This window comes from Nomascus leucogenys, chromosome 19, assembly GCF_006542625.1.
Source record: "Nomascus leucogenys isolate Asia chromosome 19, Asia_NLE_v1, whole genome shotgun sequence".
In the NCBI taxonomy this organism is placed as follows: Eukaryota; Metazoa; Chordata; class Mammalia; order Primates; family Hylobatidae; genus Nomascus; species Nomascus leucogenys.
The window spans coordinates 3,399,844-3,420,438 of record NC_044399.1 but is presented as its reverse complement, the minus strand read 5'-3'; the positions used below and the strand labels follow the sequence as shown (position 1 = coordinate 3,420,438).

The window sequence follows — 20,595 nt, the reverse complement described above, 5'->3', positions numbered from 1 at the left end:
ATGTGGCAGTTTACTTTGGGGTTGCAATAAGGGATAACTCACATGTTTTTTAATCTGTAAACAGTAACAACAAAGCACAACTAAAACACAAAGATGACATGCAGATATCTGCTCCTCAAATTAGGACGTGGTCACATCCTGATGAACATGTCCTAAGGTGAAAGTATCTAAAGTCGAAAATGCATTTAATACACCTAGCCTACCAAACATCATGGCGCAGCCCTTCCTTAAACGTGCTCGGAACACTTACGTTGGCCTGGAGGCGGGAAAAGTCATCTGGCATCGCCGTCCACCTGCAGAGGGCACGTGGCTGACAGGCAGCTGTGGCCGTCACTGCCCAGCATTCTGAGAGTATCCTACAGCTTTCTACTGAACGCGTGAAGCTTGTGCACCATCATACACTCAAAAATCCTAAGTCGAACTAAGTCAGGACTGCCTGTAATTCCCTTAGCACCATTACAATTCTATCCCATAAACTATCTTTATAATACAAAATGCCTTTTTTAGGTTTTCTTTTTTTGATATTTTCTCAAGTATTTGGAAGTGAATCCAGGCTGAAGTATATAAATAGGTATTTCTCCCGAGCTCTCTATGTCACTTAAGAAATGTCAAACTGAAAACACCTGTCTTGTACCATTAATATATTGTATATGACGCAAACTACCAGGTTTTTGATCTTTGTGGAAGTTAAGGTATGAAAATAGCCCTCCAACCTTATACGTGTGACCACACAAAATGTTTCTACCTATTTTAAGGAGTTTTCCTACGAGCTGAAATCCTGCTGTTAAGGAGAAGAAATGAGATCTCAGCAGAAGTGGTCACGGAAACAGAAGATGGTATATGGTGCCTGTATTTTGGAGGTTGGGATTCTGAAAGTCTAGTTGATTCTTTTTAGCATCACTGAACTCTGGTTGTTGAGACACATTTTCCTTAACTTTGGCCTCTAAGATAAAGACACCGTGTGTGTGTGTGTGTGTGTGTGTGTGTGTGTGTGTGTGTGTTGTCCTATTATCTCTGGAATAGTACTCAAAGGGCAATAACAAGCATGCACGATCCACCCTCATAACGAGGGCACAGAAGCAGTTGTGACGCAGAATACACAGCAAACAAGAACCGCCCACGGTGTGACCCAGCCCCCACCACCCTGGGCACTGCAATGACATACAAACGCAGTGCCTCCACCCTGACCTGGAAAGTCGCCCAAAACAAAAGTAACTTTGGATGCAGCAGGATGGCTGGGCAAACAGGGGGCACTGTGTCATTACACCAATTTATTTCTAATCTCATACCTTACCCAAGCACATGCAGGAAATGTGAGTTTTTGCAAATACCTTATTTCTGTGAAATTGAGAGCAGCACAGGTGCAGCCTCCTGTCAAGTCTTGGCTCAAATCGTCCCTCTGCCCTGTCACTCCCAAGAGGGGTGCCCTGTCCCTTCCCTTGCCCTTCACACTTTACCCACAGCAGTATATGTAATTCATAGACAATTTATTGATGATGTTTGTTGTGTTTTTCTTTCATCAGCAGAAGGTTAGAAGCCATCAAGGGCAAGGATGTTGGTTTGTTTCTCCATTAATGAATTCCCAGAGCCTAGAACCATAGCAGATGCTCAGTAAATATTTGTTAACAGAATAAGTGAATAATGCCAGCACACCTGATCACTTCCCACTGTTCAAACCCTTAAGGAGATAGACACCACCTTGGGAAGACATCCAAACTCCTTAACCTAGCACAGTGGCATTCATGCTCCAAGACCCACCTGCCTTCCTAGTCCGACCCATCCTTCCCTGCACCATACCTGTGCCGCTACAGCTCCATGTGGAAGTCCCTTCCTCACCTTCTTCTTATGCCAGCTCATCCTCCAAACCCCAGCTCAAGACTCACCTCAACGGTCTCTTTGATGTGTTCCCATGACACCCTGACATAACTAACCACCGTGCTAAACAAAGAGTCAGCTCTCAATATGTGCATGTGTTCAATTCAGCAAGCATAATAGTTGCTCAGTAAATCTCTGCTGATTTAATGAACTGAGCAAGAGGATGGAAAGACAGTAGGGAAAGAAGAGTTTAAAATCTGACATTTCTTCAGACAAGAAAATGCAGGGCATTGATAGACACAGATTCTGCCGGCCAATATCTACATTAAGTACATATTTTCTCTGAACTATTTGGGAGAAGGTTTCTTACATCATGCACCTTTGCCTCTTAGTACTTTAGTACTTAATACTGAAGACGTGGGATCTATTTAATACTTCAGAGTGTGTTTCCTCACAACAGAAACATCATCTCTTACATAATCAGAGACAATTGCCAAATTCAGGATATTCACCTGATATAGTATTTTCATCTATTCTACCATCCATATTCCAATTTTGTAATTGTCCCAAAAATGTGCTTTACAGCATTTTTCACTCAAGAAAAGATCTGTTCAGGATTCACATCACATTTAGATGTCAGATCTCCTGAGTCTCCTCTCACCTGGAACAGCTCCTCAGACTGTCTTCCATGACCTTGGCATCTTTTAAGAATGTAGGCCTGTCTTGCATTGCTTTATAGAAAGATCTAGAGTTGGCTACGTATTAGTCCATTTTCATACTGCTATGAAGAAATACCTGAGACTGGGTAATTTATGAAGAAAAAGAGGTTCAATGGACTCACAGTTCCACATGGCTGGGGAGGCCTCACAATCATGGCACACCTTCTCCACAAAGCAGTGCCCCTGTCCTTTCCAGCTAATGCCATCTGCAGGACATACAAATATGCTCTTCCCTCCCAAACTTCCCTGCCCTAAACCTTGGTCCAAGCCCGAGTGTGTCCTAGTCAACCTTCAGAATACAGCTTGTTGATGAACCTCATTTAAGTGGAAGATCTTGACTTCTTAAACAGCACAAATTACAATATGGGTTGGAAAACTGACTAAAAGAAAGCAACAAAATGTTAATTCCATGGAAAAGGGAAAACGTAATCTAACCCCCAAACACTACATGAAGACCTTTCACACTGAATCACACCAAATCCTGTATTGCACTTACTTTTCTTAATTTTTCTCAGTTTAAACTGTCTTTTAAACGTGGAGTCTCAAAGCAGTTCACAATACTTGGGTCAGAGGAGAGCAGACACTACATCTTTCTAGTTGCATATAATAGAGGTAAGCGATGAGAACTGATGAAGTCGATGCCTCCTCTGGTTACATTACAATTCTAATTTAGTCTGCTCTTGTTAACTACCATGCTAACAGACTAAACATCTGCAAAGGTTGCAATAAAACAGGATTCAAATTTTATTCCAATTTTCTATATCTGAGCAGTAGCATCCTCAACAGTCACTGAGCAGCTCTGGTGGGTGAATTCCTTCATTCCCTCAATAATCGCCTACTGCCTGTCTACAAGGTATCCAGCTGGAAAATACATGACTAAAGAGCACGGTTCTACCCCAGAGAGCGCAGCAGAGAGAAACGCACAGGCCTGGCTCTACCCCGGAGAGCACAGCAGAGAGAAACGCACAGGTAGCACCAAGAGCAAGTGCCTCACTTGGTTTTGTGTCCAGCCCAAAATAACAGAGTCCATTCTAAAGGGTGGGCTGTGAAGGATGCTGGAATAAGCCCAAAAATGGCTTTACAGAGAAAATGGTGCTTACAGTCAGACAACGGGAACAATCAACAGTAGGACATATATTCCAGGGAGAGAAGAAAGCAGGTAAGAGTAAAGGGCTGTGAGACTAGAGACCCCGTGCAGCGAAGTGGGACTAGGGCCACCTTGGCGGGTGCTCTCGCATTGGTGACCCAGAGCTGGACAAAGATACGAAAGCCTGCGTATGAGCCAGGGTCGAGGGCAAGGAGGCTTCAGTTACGGCGGACTGTAAATTAGTTCAACCATTGTGGAAGTCGGTGTGGCAATTCCTCAGGGATCTAGAACTAGAAACACCATTTGACCCAGCAATCCCATTACTGGGTATATACCCAAAGGATTATAAATCATGCTGCTATAAAGACACATGCACACGTATGTTTATTGTGGCACTATCCACAATAGCAAAGACTTGGAACCAACTCAAATGTCCAACAATGATAGACTGGATTAAGAAAATGTGGCACATATACACCATGGAATACTATGCAGCCACAAAAAATGATGAGTTCATTGTCCTTTGTAAGGACATGGATGAAGCTGGAAACCATCATTCTCAGCAAACTATCGCAAGCACAAAAAACCAAACACTGCATGTTCTCACTCATAGGTGGGAATTGAACAATGAGAACACATGGACACAGGAAGGGGAACATCACACACCGGGGACTGTTGTGGGGTGGGGGGACGGGGGAGCGATAGCATTAGGAGATATACCTAATGCTAAATGACGAGTTAATGGGTGCAGCACACCAACATGGCACATGTATACGTATGTAACAAACCTGCACGTTGTGCACATGTGCCCTAAAACTTAAAGTATAATAATAATTTAAGAAAATATATATTATTGAAAAGGATGTTGGAAATTATTCAATAAAAAAAAAAAAGAAGGAAAAGAAAAATCCGTGACCATTCTAGGAGCCTGGCCGGCAGTGGGAGCTCCTGAGCTGGGTGACATCCCGAGCCGTGCTCACCAGCGCTGGGTCGCAGGCCCGCCACGTCAGCTGTGTGGCCTCAGGTCTCTCTGAGGTGCGATAGAATGGAGATGGTGCCTGCCTCCTGGGGCTGTGCTGGGGACCACAGCCCTTCAGACAGGGAGGGATCTCAGAGCCAGGCTGGCAGTCAGCCAGTGCTCATCCAAATGCCAGAGCGAACCTCTGTGAGTGAGTGGAACAGGTGTGACTTGGACACACACTGGCAGTGGTTGGGCATCAATGGTGGTCCAGGGGAGGGGTGTGGAGGGGCTCTCTCAGGAGAATCAGTGGGCAGTGTACAGACGTAACCCAAGCACTCAAGGTCCACGTCCCCTCAGGATGAAGTCCAAACTCTTACCACCGCCCCCCAACACTCAGCCTTTCACCCAGGCCCAGCCTGCCTCCCCATCCCCTTCCCAGGCAGCCTCACACACGCTTGCTGTTCCCCAGCTTGTCAGTTCCCCTAAAGCCCTACTCTCTCCAAAACAGCTACCTCCTCTCAGCCACCTGGAGAACTCTCCTACACATCCTCCAAGACTCAGCTCAAAGGTCGTCTTGTTCCCACACTGATTTAGTTTGGATGTTTGTCCCCGCCCAAATCTCATGTTGAATTGTGATCCCCATCCTTGGAGGTGGAGCATGGTGGGAGGGGTTTGGGTCATGGGGGTGGACCTCTGATAGCTTGATGTGTCCTCACAGCAGTGAGTGAGTTCTCACGAGATCAGGTTAAGTGTGTGGTACCTCCCCCGCTCCCCCCGACTCCTCTCTTGCTCCTGTGTTTGCCATGTGAGACGCCTACTTCCCTTCACCTTCTGCCATGATTGGAAGCTCCCTGAGGCCTCCCCAGAAGCTAAGCAGATGCTATTCCCATGCCTCCTGCAGAACCATGAGCCAATTAAATCTCTTTTTTTTATAAATTCCCCAGTCTCAGATATTTCTTTATAGCAGTGTAAGAATGAATGAATACACACAGCTTCCTTCCCCCAATATCCCCTCTGCACACTACACCACGTTATGAATAGTTCCACGGCCACATGCCTTGTGGTTTTCCACTTACACAGCCATTTCTCCTTCCGGCCTGCAAGTTTCCAAGGACAGGAGCAGGACAAAGTGCGTGGCACTCCAGATGGCTTTTGTCAGAACAACATGGATCTGCAGCAGCACTTGGTTAAAAAAAAAAAAAAAAAAGGATCAAGCAAGAAAACATGGATCAAGCAAGAATCCATGGCTTTCACAAGGAAGCATGCATGAACCTCATGTCTTACACCCACATTTCTCTCCATCTCAAGTCTCGAGCCCTCCAAAATCAATGGGAGCTCTATTTACAAAGGGGACAGGTACCGCTTCTCAATTTCATTCATCTTTCTCCCTACTGAAAATGCTTTCAGAAAATGAACCTGAGGCATGTTCGTTTTATTTCTCTGCAGTGCTTTAAAGACTTATTTTTCTCCAGAGCCTATTTCAATTAATCCAGCTATATTTTAATGCTATTATAAGAGACCGTCTAACTCAGGCACACAAAAGGCAGCCTCCCAGGGTAACTTGGGATGAGTCAGTTTGCCTAATTGAAGGACAGTAACAACCTATTTCAGAGTCAGTCCATCCTCAGGTAAGAAATGACAAACGCTGACAGCAAAAAGTTCCCATGTGAAAGTCCCAGCTCCATCCCAAGTGGGTCAAGGTCTTCTACCAATGAGCCAGGCCTGCTTTGAACATTTATTAAAGTGGAAGATTTGCTAACATTGAACCTGGCTGTCGCATCCTCAGGCTGCTAAAAGATGACAACAATTGCGGCCTTGATTGTTATGAGATATTGCTCCAGCCTTGACGTGATTAGCCAGCAAACGTCAATTCCAAAGCACTCATTTCACAGTGAACTTTACTGGTCAGAACAGGTTATTAAAGTGTGGATCTCAGTCTGGTACTGCCCGTGCCTCTGCAACTGTTTTCACGCACATACGCACGCACCTCCTTAATTTATATGCTGTATCTCCTTTTCATTACTGTTCACTACCAACACTTGTGCTCTATGCCCAGAAGGATTTAATATTAATGTTCTGATTGCAGATGTGATATAAATACAATGCTTATTAACTATTTACTGATTTCTCACAGAAGCCTGCACCATAAAACATTCATTTTAATATGTGAATGCAATTTTAAACATTTATCAAATTAGCATTTCTTCTTTGGAAGGCAATAGCTATAAAATCACAGTAAATGCAATTCCTATAAAACTGAATGCTATATAATGAGTAGCTTCATTCAATTACTTTCATTGGACTGAAAGTTCCAGTTAATTGTGCCAGACAGGATACTGGCAGACTCATAATGACATACTTTCCAATGCTCAAATATTTCAATCAAGCAATAAGTGAAGTGAACCAATAGAATAATGCAGGCTATTTTCAAAGTATATTTCAGATGTGCTAATAAGTAAAACTGCATTCATGATTTTTTTTTTGCCATTTCCTTGGGAAATGGGCTCTTTTTTTTTAATTTTACTTTAAGTTCTGGTATACATGTGCAGAACGTGCAGGTTTGTTACATGGGTATACATGTGCCATGGTGGTTTGCTGCACCTATCAACCCATCATCTAGGTTTTAAGCCCTGCATGCATTAGGTATTTGTCCTAATGCTCTCCCTTCCCTTTCCTCCAACCCCCTAACAGACCCCAGTGTGTGATGTGCCCCTCCCTGTGTCCATGTGTTATTGTTCAACTCCCACATATGAGTGAGAACATGTGGTGTTTGGTTTTCTGTTCCTGTGTTAGTTTGCTGAGAATGATGGTTTCCAGCTTCATCCACGTCCCTGCAAAGAACATGAACTCATTCTTTTTTATGTCTGCATAGTATTCCATGGTGTATATGTGCCACATTTTCTTTATCCAGTCTATCACTGATGGGCATTTGGGTTGGTTCCAAGTCTTTACTATTGTAAATAGTGCTGCAGTAAACATATGGGTGCATGTGTCTTTATAGTAGAATGATTTATAATCCTTTGGGTATATACTCAGTAATGGGATTGCTGGGTCAAATGGTAGGGAAATGGGCATTTTTAACAGTGCAAATGCAAGTTTGTTTGCTAAGTTAAGAAAAAAATATTTTCTTCTATTCAAAATGGAAACTGAGAACTAAGAGACGAAGAGCTGTGCTCTCACATCTTTCAAACATTCTGGACAGTGCAGCTCCAACAGCTTAAATTAGAACTTCATGGCCTTGGAATGAAGTCTGATGACAGAGAAGAGTAAAATAAGAGGGAAGAGAGGAGGGAGTCAGCTTTCCCTGAGACCCACAGAGGGGAGGTCCAGTCAAGCCACTGGAATGTTAGGTACAGCTGGGATTCCAAGTGCAGACATCAGAGGCCAGACGCCTGCTCTTAAAACACTACAGCTTTGCCTTGATGGCAGCAGTTAGTTTACTAAGGAAAAATGTCATCACACGTAGACGAGATGTCACCCACTTCACAGACATCAGTTAGATGCGAAGGAGGCCCATCCTTCTATTCCACAGAGAATCCACAGTGATAATCCCAGACAAACACGGAAGCAGATGTATCCTCTGCTGGACACGCAAGGAATTTGGCTTGACATCGAAAATACTTTTATGCAAGGATATCATCTCTCATGCCTCCCTTCACTCTCGTGTAATAAATGTGCTCGTCTAGAGCAAAGCAACTTCTCACACAAGTGTGCAACCCAAAGTCCTGCTTCCTCCTCCTGCAGACCTGATCCCAGCTCCTGAATGCACCACCCTCCCGCCATCCCTGGAATCCTGAGGTCGGCCTTGACTTCTCCCATGTCCTCCACAGTCATCTCGAGGTGCCACATTACTTTCTGTTATTCTCCATCTCACTTCTTTGAATCAAGATTCCATGAATCATACTGCAAACACGTAGCTATTTTATGTACTACTAAGAAAGAAAGGAAGTGCTATTTAAAGCATGTCAGCGTGCTTTAATTTCCTAGAAGTTCTATTTTCTACTTACTGAAGAAGCCCTTCTAGAACCATTTAGACACTCATTTTTATGACACAGCATGCTTGTACGTAAAGAAAAATGAGAAAACAACAGAAACAAATCACCTGAATAGCCTCCAAGATTTTGCATCCAGAGTCTGACACTTCTGAGCCACTTTTTGACTCCGAGTCAAAGGCATCAGTGCTTCTGCATGCAGCTTGGGAAGGATGCCCCGCTGAACACAGCCTCATAAGCAACCAAGGTGAAACCAGCCCAAGACCTGTGCAGCCAACCCACAGAACTTAGAGAAATCATAAACCCTTGTTGCCTGAAGCACCTGGGTTTGGGGGTGGCTTGTTATACCATGTAGATCACTGACACGGGCAGCTGCAACTTTGTGTGTCAACCTCCCTGTCTCAGGTCCTACACAAGAGCTGGTTGTCACTCTGCAAGAATAGATGGAATTGAAGAAGAATATATTCAATTGATAGCAAATTTGCATCATGATGTTCTACTTTTAGGCCTTTCCGTGCATATAATAACTTTTTGTTTCAATTCTCACAGAAAAATCATTTTGAGGATATTTTACACAGTAGTTAAACTCAACATGTACAGAATCAACCCCGCACACAATTCAATTGAAGACACAGTCAAATGAGCAGCTATAGCCAAGTTTATCCATGAGCAACCAGCACCTGCAACATGACTGCCCACAGGAGTCCTGAGACACTGTCGACGTCAGATGCACCTGTTCCAGGGATGTAGGGATGTGGGAATATGCCTTCCATAGAATCAATGATACACAGCATCTCTCCAGTCCCACTGCTCTGCTCCACCTGTCACCTCACTGGGAATGTCATAGTTGCTCAGGACCAGCCCCTCCCTATTTTGCTCCCTTTTCAGTCCATACAATTTATTCCATCAGTAGTAATGAGTATCAAGTAGATATAGTCCATTGTACTCCCTTGCTTAAATCTGGATCCCTGCAAATAAAAACATCTTCCTGAGGAGCCCAGCTCCCCTGACCCCCTACCTGCCCACTCTCACAGAGCTTTCCCCCCATAGGTATCAGGTGTTTCTTCCTGACTCCATTGGGCAGTGTTGATGGGGAGACATAGGCAGGTGTGGAAGTTAAACAGCTTATAGGAGAGGCATCAATGATCTGTTGGAACTGTGGAGGTGGGGAGGTTGGTGCTGGTGGAATCTGGGGTGATTTAATTACTGGGATTTAATTTACTAAGCAGAAGGGCTGCATGAGGTCTGCTAGGGTTACTCCCATGCTTATCAACACTCTGCCTTCTCCAAGGTGGAAACTTACACTCCACTCATCTTTGTGTCTCTCGTGCTAGCGGAGTGTGCTTAGCATGCTGCCAACACCTCAACACAGCTTCATGGACAACCAGATGAATCAACAAGTGCCCCGTTCGGGCCTGATATCCTGTGGGTCACAAGTTCTAGGTCATGTTTGTGATATGTTCATTGAAGGGTCAAGAAAGACTTTCTGCTTTGTATTCTAGGCACTTTCTTTAAGCTTGCAAATTTAAAAGAAAATCCAGCATCCAATTTTAAAGAAAGCTGATACTTTGATTGGCTGATGTTATTAGAATGTGCACACTGCCAAGGATCCCAACAGCCCCCCATATTCCACAAGGCAATATCTTAATGACGAGCACTCCTGTATTTTTTTTTTAATTTTGTACCTTCTTTTCCAAAAAGATGTTGTAGCAATTCACATAGAAAATAGATAAAAGGCTTAACAAGTTAGAAATGGAAAACCTGGGGCAAGCAAGTAAAGAAACAAACACATTTATCATAAATGGCTAAGTTGCTGCAAGTCATCATAAATTCCAGCCTCAGGGAAGTTCTGTGTGTGGAATTCTTTTCATTCTTAGAAACACACCCACTCTTCAAAATGAGGCCAAAAAAATTAATACTGAGTTTTAAGATAACACATCTTTACAGATGTAGACCTTTATATAAGGAACGATAAACAGAGTAAGGCATATCATTTCTGTAATCTCAATGATCATCCTTCATTCATCCATTCAACAAACACCTAATTTTAAAATGTGTTTCTTAGAGGAAGAAAATCTAAAATAAATAAGGCAATCATTCAACTCAAGAAGCTACAAAAAATAATAAGAGTCGATTCAGAAGAAAAGCCTTGGCAACAAAAGCCAGAGAAGGACAACATGAGAAAGAAGTCAGACAGGCTAAGCTCACTCAAGAGCAGACATGCAGAAATCTCCAATAAAACTTGGCAAAATGTATTCAGAAAAACATTTTTTAAAACATCAGGCTTAATCAGTGAATGAAGTTGGATAAGGACCGTGGTCATGAACTCAGCGTGAAGACTCAGGTCAGCAGTGTCGTTATTTCCAGCAACACCACGCTGCATTAGTGCAAGTGCAAAGGAAGTGCAGGCTGGGCTCACCCAGGGCTGAACACTTGCCAGGTGCACACGGTGGCTCACGGGTGAGAAAGTCAAAGCTATTTGCAGGAGAGTGATTAAAATGGCAATCATGAAATCTGAGCTGCAACAGCAGAAAAGCAAAGCCCAGGGCTACCTGTTAGTTACTGGGGAAGGAAAGACGAGGAAAATGTGGACCCTCAAAGCCAGCGTGTCACAGTAGGGAGGGGACTTGAGCCAGCGAGCCAGGCAGACAGGCACTGGAAAGAGTACGCGTTCAATAGCTTTGTTGAATAAATATTAATGTCAATAGAACCACTAAAAGGCAGTTTTCATAGGATGATCGGGGATATAGGAGGATCACGTAAACAGTTACAAGGACTGGTAAGCCCCTCTAGGACCCAGCTTCTGCAAATCTTCCTAGTCCTGGATCCTGATACCTCCTTGTCATTCTTCCTCATGCTTTATGCTGCAACTTCAAACTGTGTGATCAGCACACACACACACACACACACACACACACGCATCCATACACATAGGTACACCGGCATCCACACACAAATGCATCCATACACACACGCGCACCCATACACAAATGTTTCCATATGAATACCCATGTATGCATCCATACAAACATATGCCTCTATACGCATGCATATGCATCCATACTTACATATGCATGTGAATACATACATACACATATATGTATTCATATGCACATGTGCACACATATGCATCCATATACACATGATCCATACATACACATATGTACTCATGCACACATGCACACATACGTATCCATACACACACCTCCAAACATACATATGTATTTATACACCAACACATATGCATCCACATACACATCCATACAACATATGCAGGCAACATATCCATACAACATATATGCATCCATACACACATCCACACACATATGCATCCAAATGTACACACACATATGTAGTCACAGACACATACATATGCATACATACACACATGCATCCATACATACACATGTGTACTCATGCACACATGCACACATATGCATCCATACACACACCTCCAAACATGCATATGTATTTTTATACCAACACATATGCATCCATACATACACACATATGCATCCATAGGTACACACACGTAGTCATATGCACACACATACATCCCTACACATTCATACATACACACATGCACGTGCATTCATACACACATGTACTCCTGTGCACACATGCATACATATGCCTCCATACACACACATGCATTCATACATACACGTGCATGCCTCCATACACACTTAATGTATTTAAATACATACATATCTGCATCCATACATACACATGCACCCATACACACATGTATATACACATATGCATCACATGCATGTGCACCTATACACACATGTATTCATATGCACACACATGCATCCACACATACACATGCATCCATGGACACATACATATGCATCCACTCACATGTATTCATATGCACCCACGCACACATATGCATCCATACACACACATGCATCCACACATACACACATGCCTCCACACACATGTATTTATACACGCACATGCACCCATACATACACACGCATATGTATTCACACACGCGCACATGCAGTGAGCTGCTTCTCCCACTGCTGCCTTACTGTCACATCTGCCTGGAATGTCCTCCTCCCACCCACCGCCAGAGCCCACTGCCACTCATGCCAAGCTTGAATCAGTTACTCTCCTCCCTATCCCGTAAAAGTTCAAATATGTTTATGTCTTCACACCTACTGGGTTGCATTATAAATACCTATGTGTGACTCTCAGGTCTGGATTCTGTGTTCCAAACATAAACTTCCTCTCCTATTCACACCATTCTCAGAAGTGCACCTGATTTTTCTTTATAAGCCTGGCACGGATGCTGGCCCAGGAAGCTCTGTTTACAGCTCGGGCCCTCACCGCGCGCTGTGCCCTTGTTAATGCCAGAAGACACCAGAATCAGAAACCAGTTACTTACTTGTTTTAAAAAGTTACTTACTTTTTTCTTTCTCTGTGAGTTTTTTTCAACATTCGCATACCTTCTGCAAGACAAAAGATGGTCAACTTGAAATGTAAAGCCCGGCCCTAAGTCATCTCTAAAAAATGCAGGCTGCAGCCTTGTCTTTAGGAGGGAAGTGACCACGAGGAGGAGCAGGCTGTCCACAGAGGACACGGCTCATGGCAACAATGATTTCCGGGCCTCGGGAGCAGAAAACGCCCCAGGAATCTGTTCAATTTCCTTCCTAGAAATCAGATGGCCCATCTTCCTTCTACTGCAGCAAAGAGCCCCTGTCCACCTGCTGCCTTTGCAAGTGCAGGCATCCCATTTCTAATTCCTCTCCAGCGAGGCTTTCTCCAATAGCTGCTACTCAAATTTGGAAATGTTTCTATCCCAGGATTCTCTGCAAATTCAGGGCACCTCCTTGGTCTATTCTGTGTAAGCCGCATGAACTTCAGTCCCTGAGTGATTGCATGTGGCCTCCTGTTGACCCTAAGCTCAACAACTTCGGCAAGGGGAAAAGATATTTAAGCCAGTCAGACCCCGTCAGGGCTTCCCAATGAACAGATAATGGCCAAAAGCAAAACGCGCTGAGAGGTGGGAAACACGTGGGGGGCAGATAGAAAGAACAACTCAACTCCACAGCCCCGCAGTGTTCCTCCTCACTGTGCTATTAGGACTATTAGCATGAATTAAGTCAATAAAATCAAGAAATATCCATGTGTGCCAGGCACACAGGTGGGACTCTAACCTAACCATCTGCCTGGATATCAAACTGCTGTGGGGTCGTCCTTGGTAGACAGGACAAAGGGAGCCTCTCTTGGCCTTGAGGTACAAACCCTAGCAGCACGTGAACCAGAATGGGAGGAGGCCACCCCGGACGCTGAACCCTCAGTGGAGGTTCAACCTCTCCAAATGCAGAAAGCGCTCGTACCACAAAACCTAAAGGGTAGAGGAAGGCTGGCCACCCGCATGGTGTTCAAACCATCTGTCCTGCTCCACCATGAGATGAAAAATGGCAGCTCTTCTTCTTTGCTCAAGATAATGATCATTGAAAACTTGACAAAGAACTAGCTCTGGGAAGGTTCCTAGTAAGCCCTCAAGTCGTGTCCTACGCGAAATGCATTTCAAACACACCTGTCAGGGCTAAACAATTAAGGATGAAGAATCCCACAGATGGGCTTCGGAACCACCCATCTCAGCATCCTTCACCTCATGTCCATAAACACACACACAGTGGGGCATCCGTTTAGCCATGCCCAGGATTACTACAAAAATCATGGCCCTTTTCACCAGGAGAGACCGACACCCAGCACAAATTCTATATTTTAGATACGGGGAAGCATGCCAAATTAAGAAAACAAAGCATCATGCTGGGTGCATCACGGGCAGGCATAACTGTGCCTAGAATCGGCTCTCAAGCTATATCGCACGTTTCAACTCCCGATTTCTAAGACTCCTGGTATCCCAGAGAAAAGCAGTGAACTCAGTGTAGATCTTGCTGTCCTTGTGAATACATCAGACAAGAGCAGTTCCCCTACGCCTCATTTTTAAGATCTAAAACTGTATCATATATTAAATAAGAATATTACATTTCATTACTGAAAAATAACCAATAGCTGAACTGGACCTATTTGGGAGAGATAGTGGGGAAAATGCTAATTTTTTTCCAAAACTCAGGGAAGAAAGGTACGAAGCATGCTCACTGTTGGACCTCACTGGGCACCCTTGGAGACTTCCAGTAAGGAAAATATTTGAAGGTCTCCAGTCCCACGGCAACATAAAAGTGATTGTCTTGCAAATCCTTTGAGTCGCCCAAAAGATGCCCATTCATTGTAAATAATCTGTAAAAACAGAAAGAAGAAATGAGATAGAGACTTGAGGACCAGCAGCACAGGGCTTGGGCTATTTGTGCATACGCTGTGACTAGTGCACGGACTGCCAGAGAAACAAGGCTCATCGTAAGCAAGTGTTATCCAAACGGGCCAATTAAACCCAACGGGAGCTGCTCTTCCAGGTTTAGACTTGCTTTCCACTTTTAGACTTTTTAATTAAAGTGTATTTTTAATTATATACAAGTGCTCAGAGGCTCTTGAGAACACGTTACACTCTTGGTTAGTGTTCAATTAATTTTAACTAATAACAGCTAAAATTAATACAAATTGGCCCATATTGTTATAACAATACTTGGAAAACAAACCAGGATTTATTAGCAAATAATATGCATTTTTATAAGCACCAAAAGACTAACATTAGTCTACTTTTTACTCAGTAATCCTTTTCAGCAGGTACTCCTTCACTAGTTTATTTAAAAAATGATGCAATTAATTCAATGCTGAGCCTCTATATGCATAAGACAATGAGGTAGGCAACGCATTAGATAAAAATAAGCAAAAGGAAGTCTCTGCCTCCCCAAAGTCAGGAAGCACACAGAAGCCTACAAAGCTAAATATGACAAGAGAAGTGCAAAGGGCTGGGGTCCCAGGAGGAGAAAGGCTGAACCCAGCTGCAGGCTTCACAGAGCTGGAGGAACTTGCAACAGGGTCAGCAGGGTAAGTGGGATTTCATCATATACGGTGCTGTAAAAAGGCCAGAACCCAGGGCGGGGAGGGGAGCTGACAGTCGCTGGGGGTGAGGTGCAGGCACAGCTGTGATTGCGCAGGACAGGGGCGGTTTCCAAAAGGCCTTGAATTCCGGGGAGGAGCATTTATCATTAATTTCATCAGAATGAAGATTTCCAAGGAAGAGGGGTTAAGGGCTATGTTTTAGCACTAGTGAGCGGGCAGCTGTGGCCAGGATGTGACTGAGGAAGAACTGCCCCTGTAGGAGGGGGCTCAGAGCTTCTGCAAGAGCCTGAGATGAAGGAATGAATTAGGGCAGGAAGCGCAGGAGCAGAAGAAGAGAAGAAATGCAGGGGGCATGGAAAGGAGGAATCTGCAGAACCTATCCCTCCGCAGAGCTGGGCGTCAGAGCTGCCCAGAGGGCCAGCTTCAGAGTGCTGGACCCCACTGCAGAGCTCTCAGCTCAGGAGGCCTGGATAAGGCCTGTGTGTGGCATTTCTGACAAGCTCCTGGCTGACAAGCTGCTGCTTCTCCTGGGTCCCATCCCGAGAGCTGCTGCCTGAGACCGACCCTGGAGGCATCAAGACAGGAGCCTGGGAGAGGCATGGCGGAGCTGCACCTGGGGAGCTGGTGGGCCCACCTGGAGCCGAGGCTTCCATGGGAAATCCAATGCTTGGAATTCTGTTCTCCTCCTGCCCGGGCCTGGGGACAGTCAGTCCCCTCTGGTGGACTTGGACAGCCAGTGCCAGAATCCCCAGGAGTAAATCAGGAACATGCAGAAGCCTCACTAGGGAAGTGGGGGACTGACGATGGTCCTAAGGAGAGGGCGCCCCCAAAACAACTGCTCCCAGGGGCCAAACAGCAAGGCACTGAAGGGTGGCAACAGACAGACCAAGAATTCACACACAAATATGAAAAATGCCATCAAAGAGATGGCAGATATTCCCAGTATGAAACAAGAATATGAAACCATAAAACAGAAGCAGTAGAAATACTGATGTGAAACTCAAGTCGTGGAAAGGAAGATCACGATAGGGGTGAATCGTAGAATGGACACGGAGCAGGTGCAAGCTGCTGTTTGGAGAGAAAACTGAGGAACGCCCTTAGAGGAAAGCAGAGAGGAAGAAAGAAACAGGCTCCGCAAAAGAAGAGCTGAGAGATGAGGGTGAGCAGATGTGCCAACACCGGCAAAAAGAATCCCAAAAGGAAGTTATAGTAAGAGTGGAAGGAGGAAATATGTATAGAAATCATGAAAATTAATTTCCCGGAATTGAGGAAAGAGGACAAGCCACAGGTAAAAGAGTCCACGGATGCCAAAGAACAGAAACTACAGGAAAACTCGCCAGCAGACACCTGGGTGCGACACCCAAGGTCACAGACAACATCCTAAAGGCGCTGGCGAGGAAGACCTGGCCGTACCGTCTAGCAGGACAGGACTGACTGGGGCCTTTCAGCAGCAACACAGACAGGAAAGATGCTGATATTTTCAAAATCTAGAAGGAAAGAACATTAAAGCCAGCCAGACCCTCATGTAAACAGAAAGGACGAGATTAAAATGTCCTCAGGCTTACAAGGCCTCAGGAGATTTGCCACACAGAGACCCACGCCAAGAACATTTTTAGAGGACGTGGTTAAATAAGAGGAACAGCAAATCCGAGAGTTGCTGTGAGAATGATGTGAAGTAAAGGTGACCAAATACAAGGACCAATTTGTGTTGTCTTTTTTTAAAAAGCTAAGATCAAAGAAAACATATTCATCATAACCCAAAATTCAATTCTCGATCATAGCCATGCGATGGGGGCTGTTGAGGGGAGACCAAGGGACATAAAATCGTGCTTATGTTCTTGGCCGGGGAGGGGGAAGACACAGAAGTCAATCAGCTCAGAATCTCCAAGGCTTGCTGACTGGCAGATGAGGGAGAAGGTGTGTGCGGTGTCCAGTGTGGATCCAGGGATTCTGGGTGCCAAGCAGAATGATGGAGCCGGGAACAGGCAGGGGAAGGCAAGGAGTGGGGCTGATGGCTTGGGGTGGAGGGAGGTAGAGGGGAAAATGAGCTGTCAGCAGATGGGTAACTGTAAAAAATGCACCTGAAAAAACTTGACTGGAATGTCTCTGCACAAACCAAAGGCATTTCAGGTTTTCCTTCCAGCAGCAGCGATCTTGCGAGAATGAAGCTGGCTGTTGTGGTGTTCATTTGTTTGCTTCTAGGAAGTTGTGTTCTTTTCATTCAGGAATGGAACCATACATACCAAAGAACAGGACTCTGGATGGCTCCATGCAGGACTCGGGAGGTGCCAGCTGAGCGGAGACAGAGCCACGGCCACCAAACTGTGGTTTAAACCCTACGGGGCCAACAGGACACCTGGCCGCCCACACGCTGGAGGAACAAACGGTTCAGGCACGTTCCCCTCGGACTCTTCCCTAAACTCATCTCAGCCTCATTTTCTTCTAAGAGAGGTACAAAGTCTACTCACAGGGTGAAGGGTAAGTAGAAATTCCTCGGTGGGATAAGACAGGAAGGAAGTTCCAGACAGAAAGTGACGCATGCATCCACGTGAAAACGTGAGCCTCTATGATGTTCAGATTACACCCACACAGACACAGAAATGTGAGCCGGGACGTCACATACAGAGGACGGTGGCTTTTACTGAAGCGTGAGTCTCACGGAAATGAATAGCAAGAATACAGATATCAAATGAGATCATGCACATAAATCAAAGTGTTTTGCATCATAAAATGCTGAACACCAGGTATTTCTGTTATTACTTGCATCAAAAAATGTGATGACTAAATCAAACAGCCATTTGCAAAATTGTTTTGTAAATTGGAAAACATTACAAAAATGTCAATTATTAAATGATTTTTAATGAACCTTAAAGATTGGGGATATAGTAGAAAATGTAAATATCTCTAAATTAAACTAAATCCTTTACCAATAAACAGCCAATTTGGCTGTTTTCCCAAAATAAAGGTACAGTCTATCTTACAATAATTTTAAAATATTTATGTTTAATGAGCTTCCTTTTCAAGAGTATGTGGTGATTAAAAGATAGATCTGATTTTCAGTTCAGGCTTCAAAATCTCCGGGTGCAGGGGTCTCACTGGGTACCCTGAACCCTGGACTCCAAGCTCATGGGTCTCAGCTGTTAGTTCAGCTAGTTTCCCCACTATTAAGGGACTAAAAAGCAGAGATTTATCAGACAGGGTCCCAAACATTAAGGAGCTTATAGTAGAGGAGAGATGACAAGTCCACAAATAACCATAGTCCAAGGGTGATGGGCTATTTATCAGGAAGCTGAGCACAGGACTCAGTCTTCAGGTGCCTCCTCCAACACCAACTCCACCCCACCCAGCACCTCAACCAACAGTACCATCCACGACACTCAGATCGTGTGTCTGTTTCTCCAGCCTGACCTTTTCCCTGACTTCACACTCACATATCCAGTCTGGAGCATCCCCACTCTGATGTCCAATATGCCTCTCCAACTGGACGGGTCCAGAAATTAATTCTTAACTCCCCCAAAATCTGTTCCTCCTCCCACTTCCCCCTTCTCAGGAATGGTACCGACAGTCACCCAGCTGCTCTGATCAGAAGGCTGGGAGTCTTCCTCCCTTTCTCCCTCCTCTCCCCTCCCGCATCGCCTCCCCCACCACACACTCCCCACCCCCACCCCACCCCCATCTCTCGCTCACTCATTCCTACATGAGGTTGATCAGCAAGCCCCACCACATACAGTAATGCAGCCAGAACCTGCCTGCCTTGGCTCCAGCCACTGTGGTCTCCCCTGGATCATCTGCAAGAGCCTCCAAACAAGTCTCCCATCCCACCCCGTAGTCAGGTGGTGACACTCCCTGCTCAGAACCCGCCAATGGATTCCCGCCACACTCACTACCCAAGCCTCTCAGTGACGTCTACAGGCAGCCTTCACTCCGGGGCTCGGCAGCTCCCGCCCTCCCTCACCAGGCACTGCCCTGCCACCGGTGGCTTCCCACTGCAGAGCCTGTGTACCTGAGGGTTCCTCTGATGGGGACGATCTCCACCCAGATCACAATGCATCTTACTTCTCTGTGCCATTCAGATGTGTTCTCAAATGTCGCCTCCTCAGAGAAGCTCGCCCTGACCAGCCCGGTCACTCACCCCAAGCCCTGCCCTGCTTCATTCCTCTGTGCCACCCCTCGCATGGCATTTATCAGGGATCTGCTCCTGACCATGCATCTGTTTCTCTCCACTAGACAACATCTGCCCTGTGAGGACCATACTTACCCCAGCCCCTCAGGGCTTAGATGGAAACCCCTCAAGCTCTCAATAAATATTTGTTGAATCAATCAACAAATAAAGAAAGGTTCAGTATGTTGTGAAGCCAAAGACATCACTTCTACTTCGAGATGGGCAAGGTCAGGCCACACCCAATGTGTCCAGTGTGTGCCCTGCACCTTGCACCTACGCTGCGATTGGGCTACTCCCTGGGCCAGGCAAGACGCACAGGACACGCTGTGCTGAGTCGGAAGTGACATCCACTGGGGCAAGCAGCTGCTACTAACAGTGGTGGCCAGGCTGCTCCATGACAATGGCCCACTTCGCCTCCCTCAGACCTTTCACTGCCTTTGGGGTGGGGGCCTCTGTCTTTCCTAATCAGGCTAGTCAAGATCAGCAAACTCAAGTTCATGGGTCAGCATGGTCTCTCCAGAATGAGTGTCACCTAAATCACAGATGCTGATGTTCGAAACACCCACTGGTGGATAAGGGACAGTTGTGCCCACGATGCAGGGCAGCATGACTGACGCTGAGCCCTGCACAGAAACCCAGGCGGGAAGCTCCTGCCTCAGAGGGCCCAGGGGCCGGCTCACAGGTGTGGGCCATGGGAACACACGTGTGTGCTGTGCACATGTGTGTCCCGCCCTGGCATTCATCATTAGCTCTTAAAACATCGTAAAACTCTGCATGTAGCCACTAGGGCCATCTGTAACCGCTGCAGCCCTGGGTATCCATGCCTATCTCCCAGCATTTTCCAGAAAGTTTCACTACAGCCAGGCCCTGCTTCC

At 45.4% G+C, this 20,595-nt stretch overlaps 1 protein-coding gene across 2 annotated transcripts in view; it reads right to left on the bottom strand.

Annotated features, from left to right (window-relative positions):
• Positions 1-20,595, bottom strand: part of DCDC2C (doublecortin domain containing 2C) — a 141,616-nt gene that overhangs the window by 73,503 nt on the left and 47,518 nt on the right. For both annotated transcript variants that reach the window (XM_030799903.1, XM_030799904.1), the window contains 2 exons: positions 14,698-14,835; positions 12,992-13,034 (listed from right to left, as the gene is read on the bottom strand). In XM_030799903.1, coding sequence (XP_030655763.1) covers positions 12,992-13,034; positions 14,698-14,835 — 181 coding nt within the window. The remainder of the gene's footprint in view (positions 1-12,991; positions 13,035-14,697; positions 14,836-20,595) is intronic.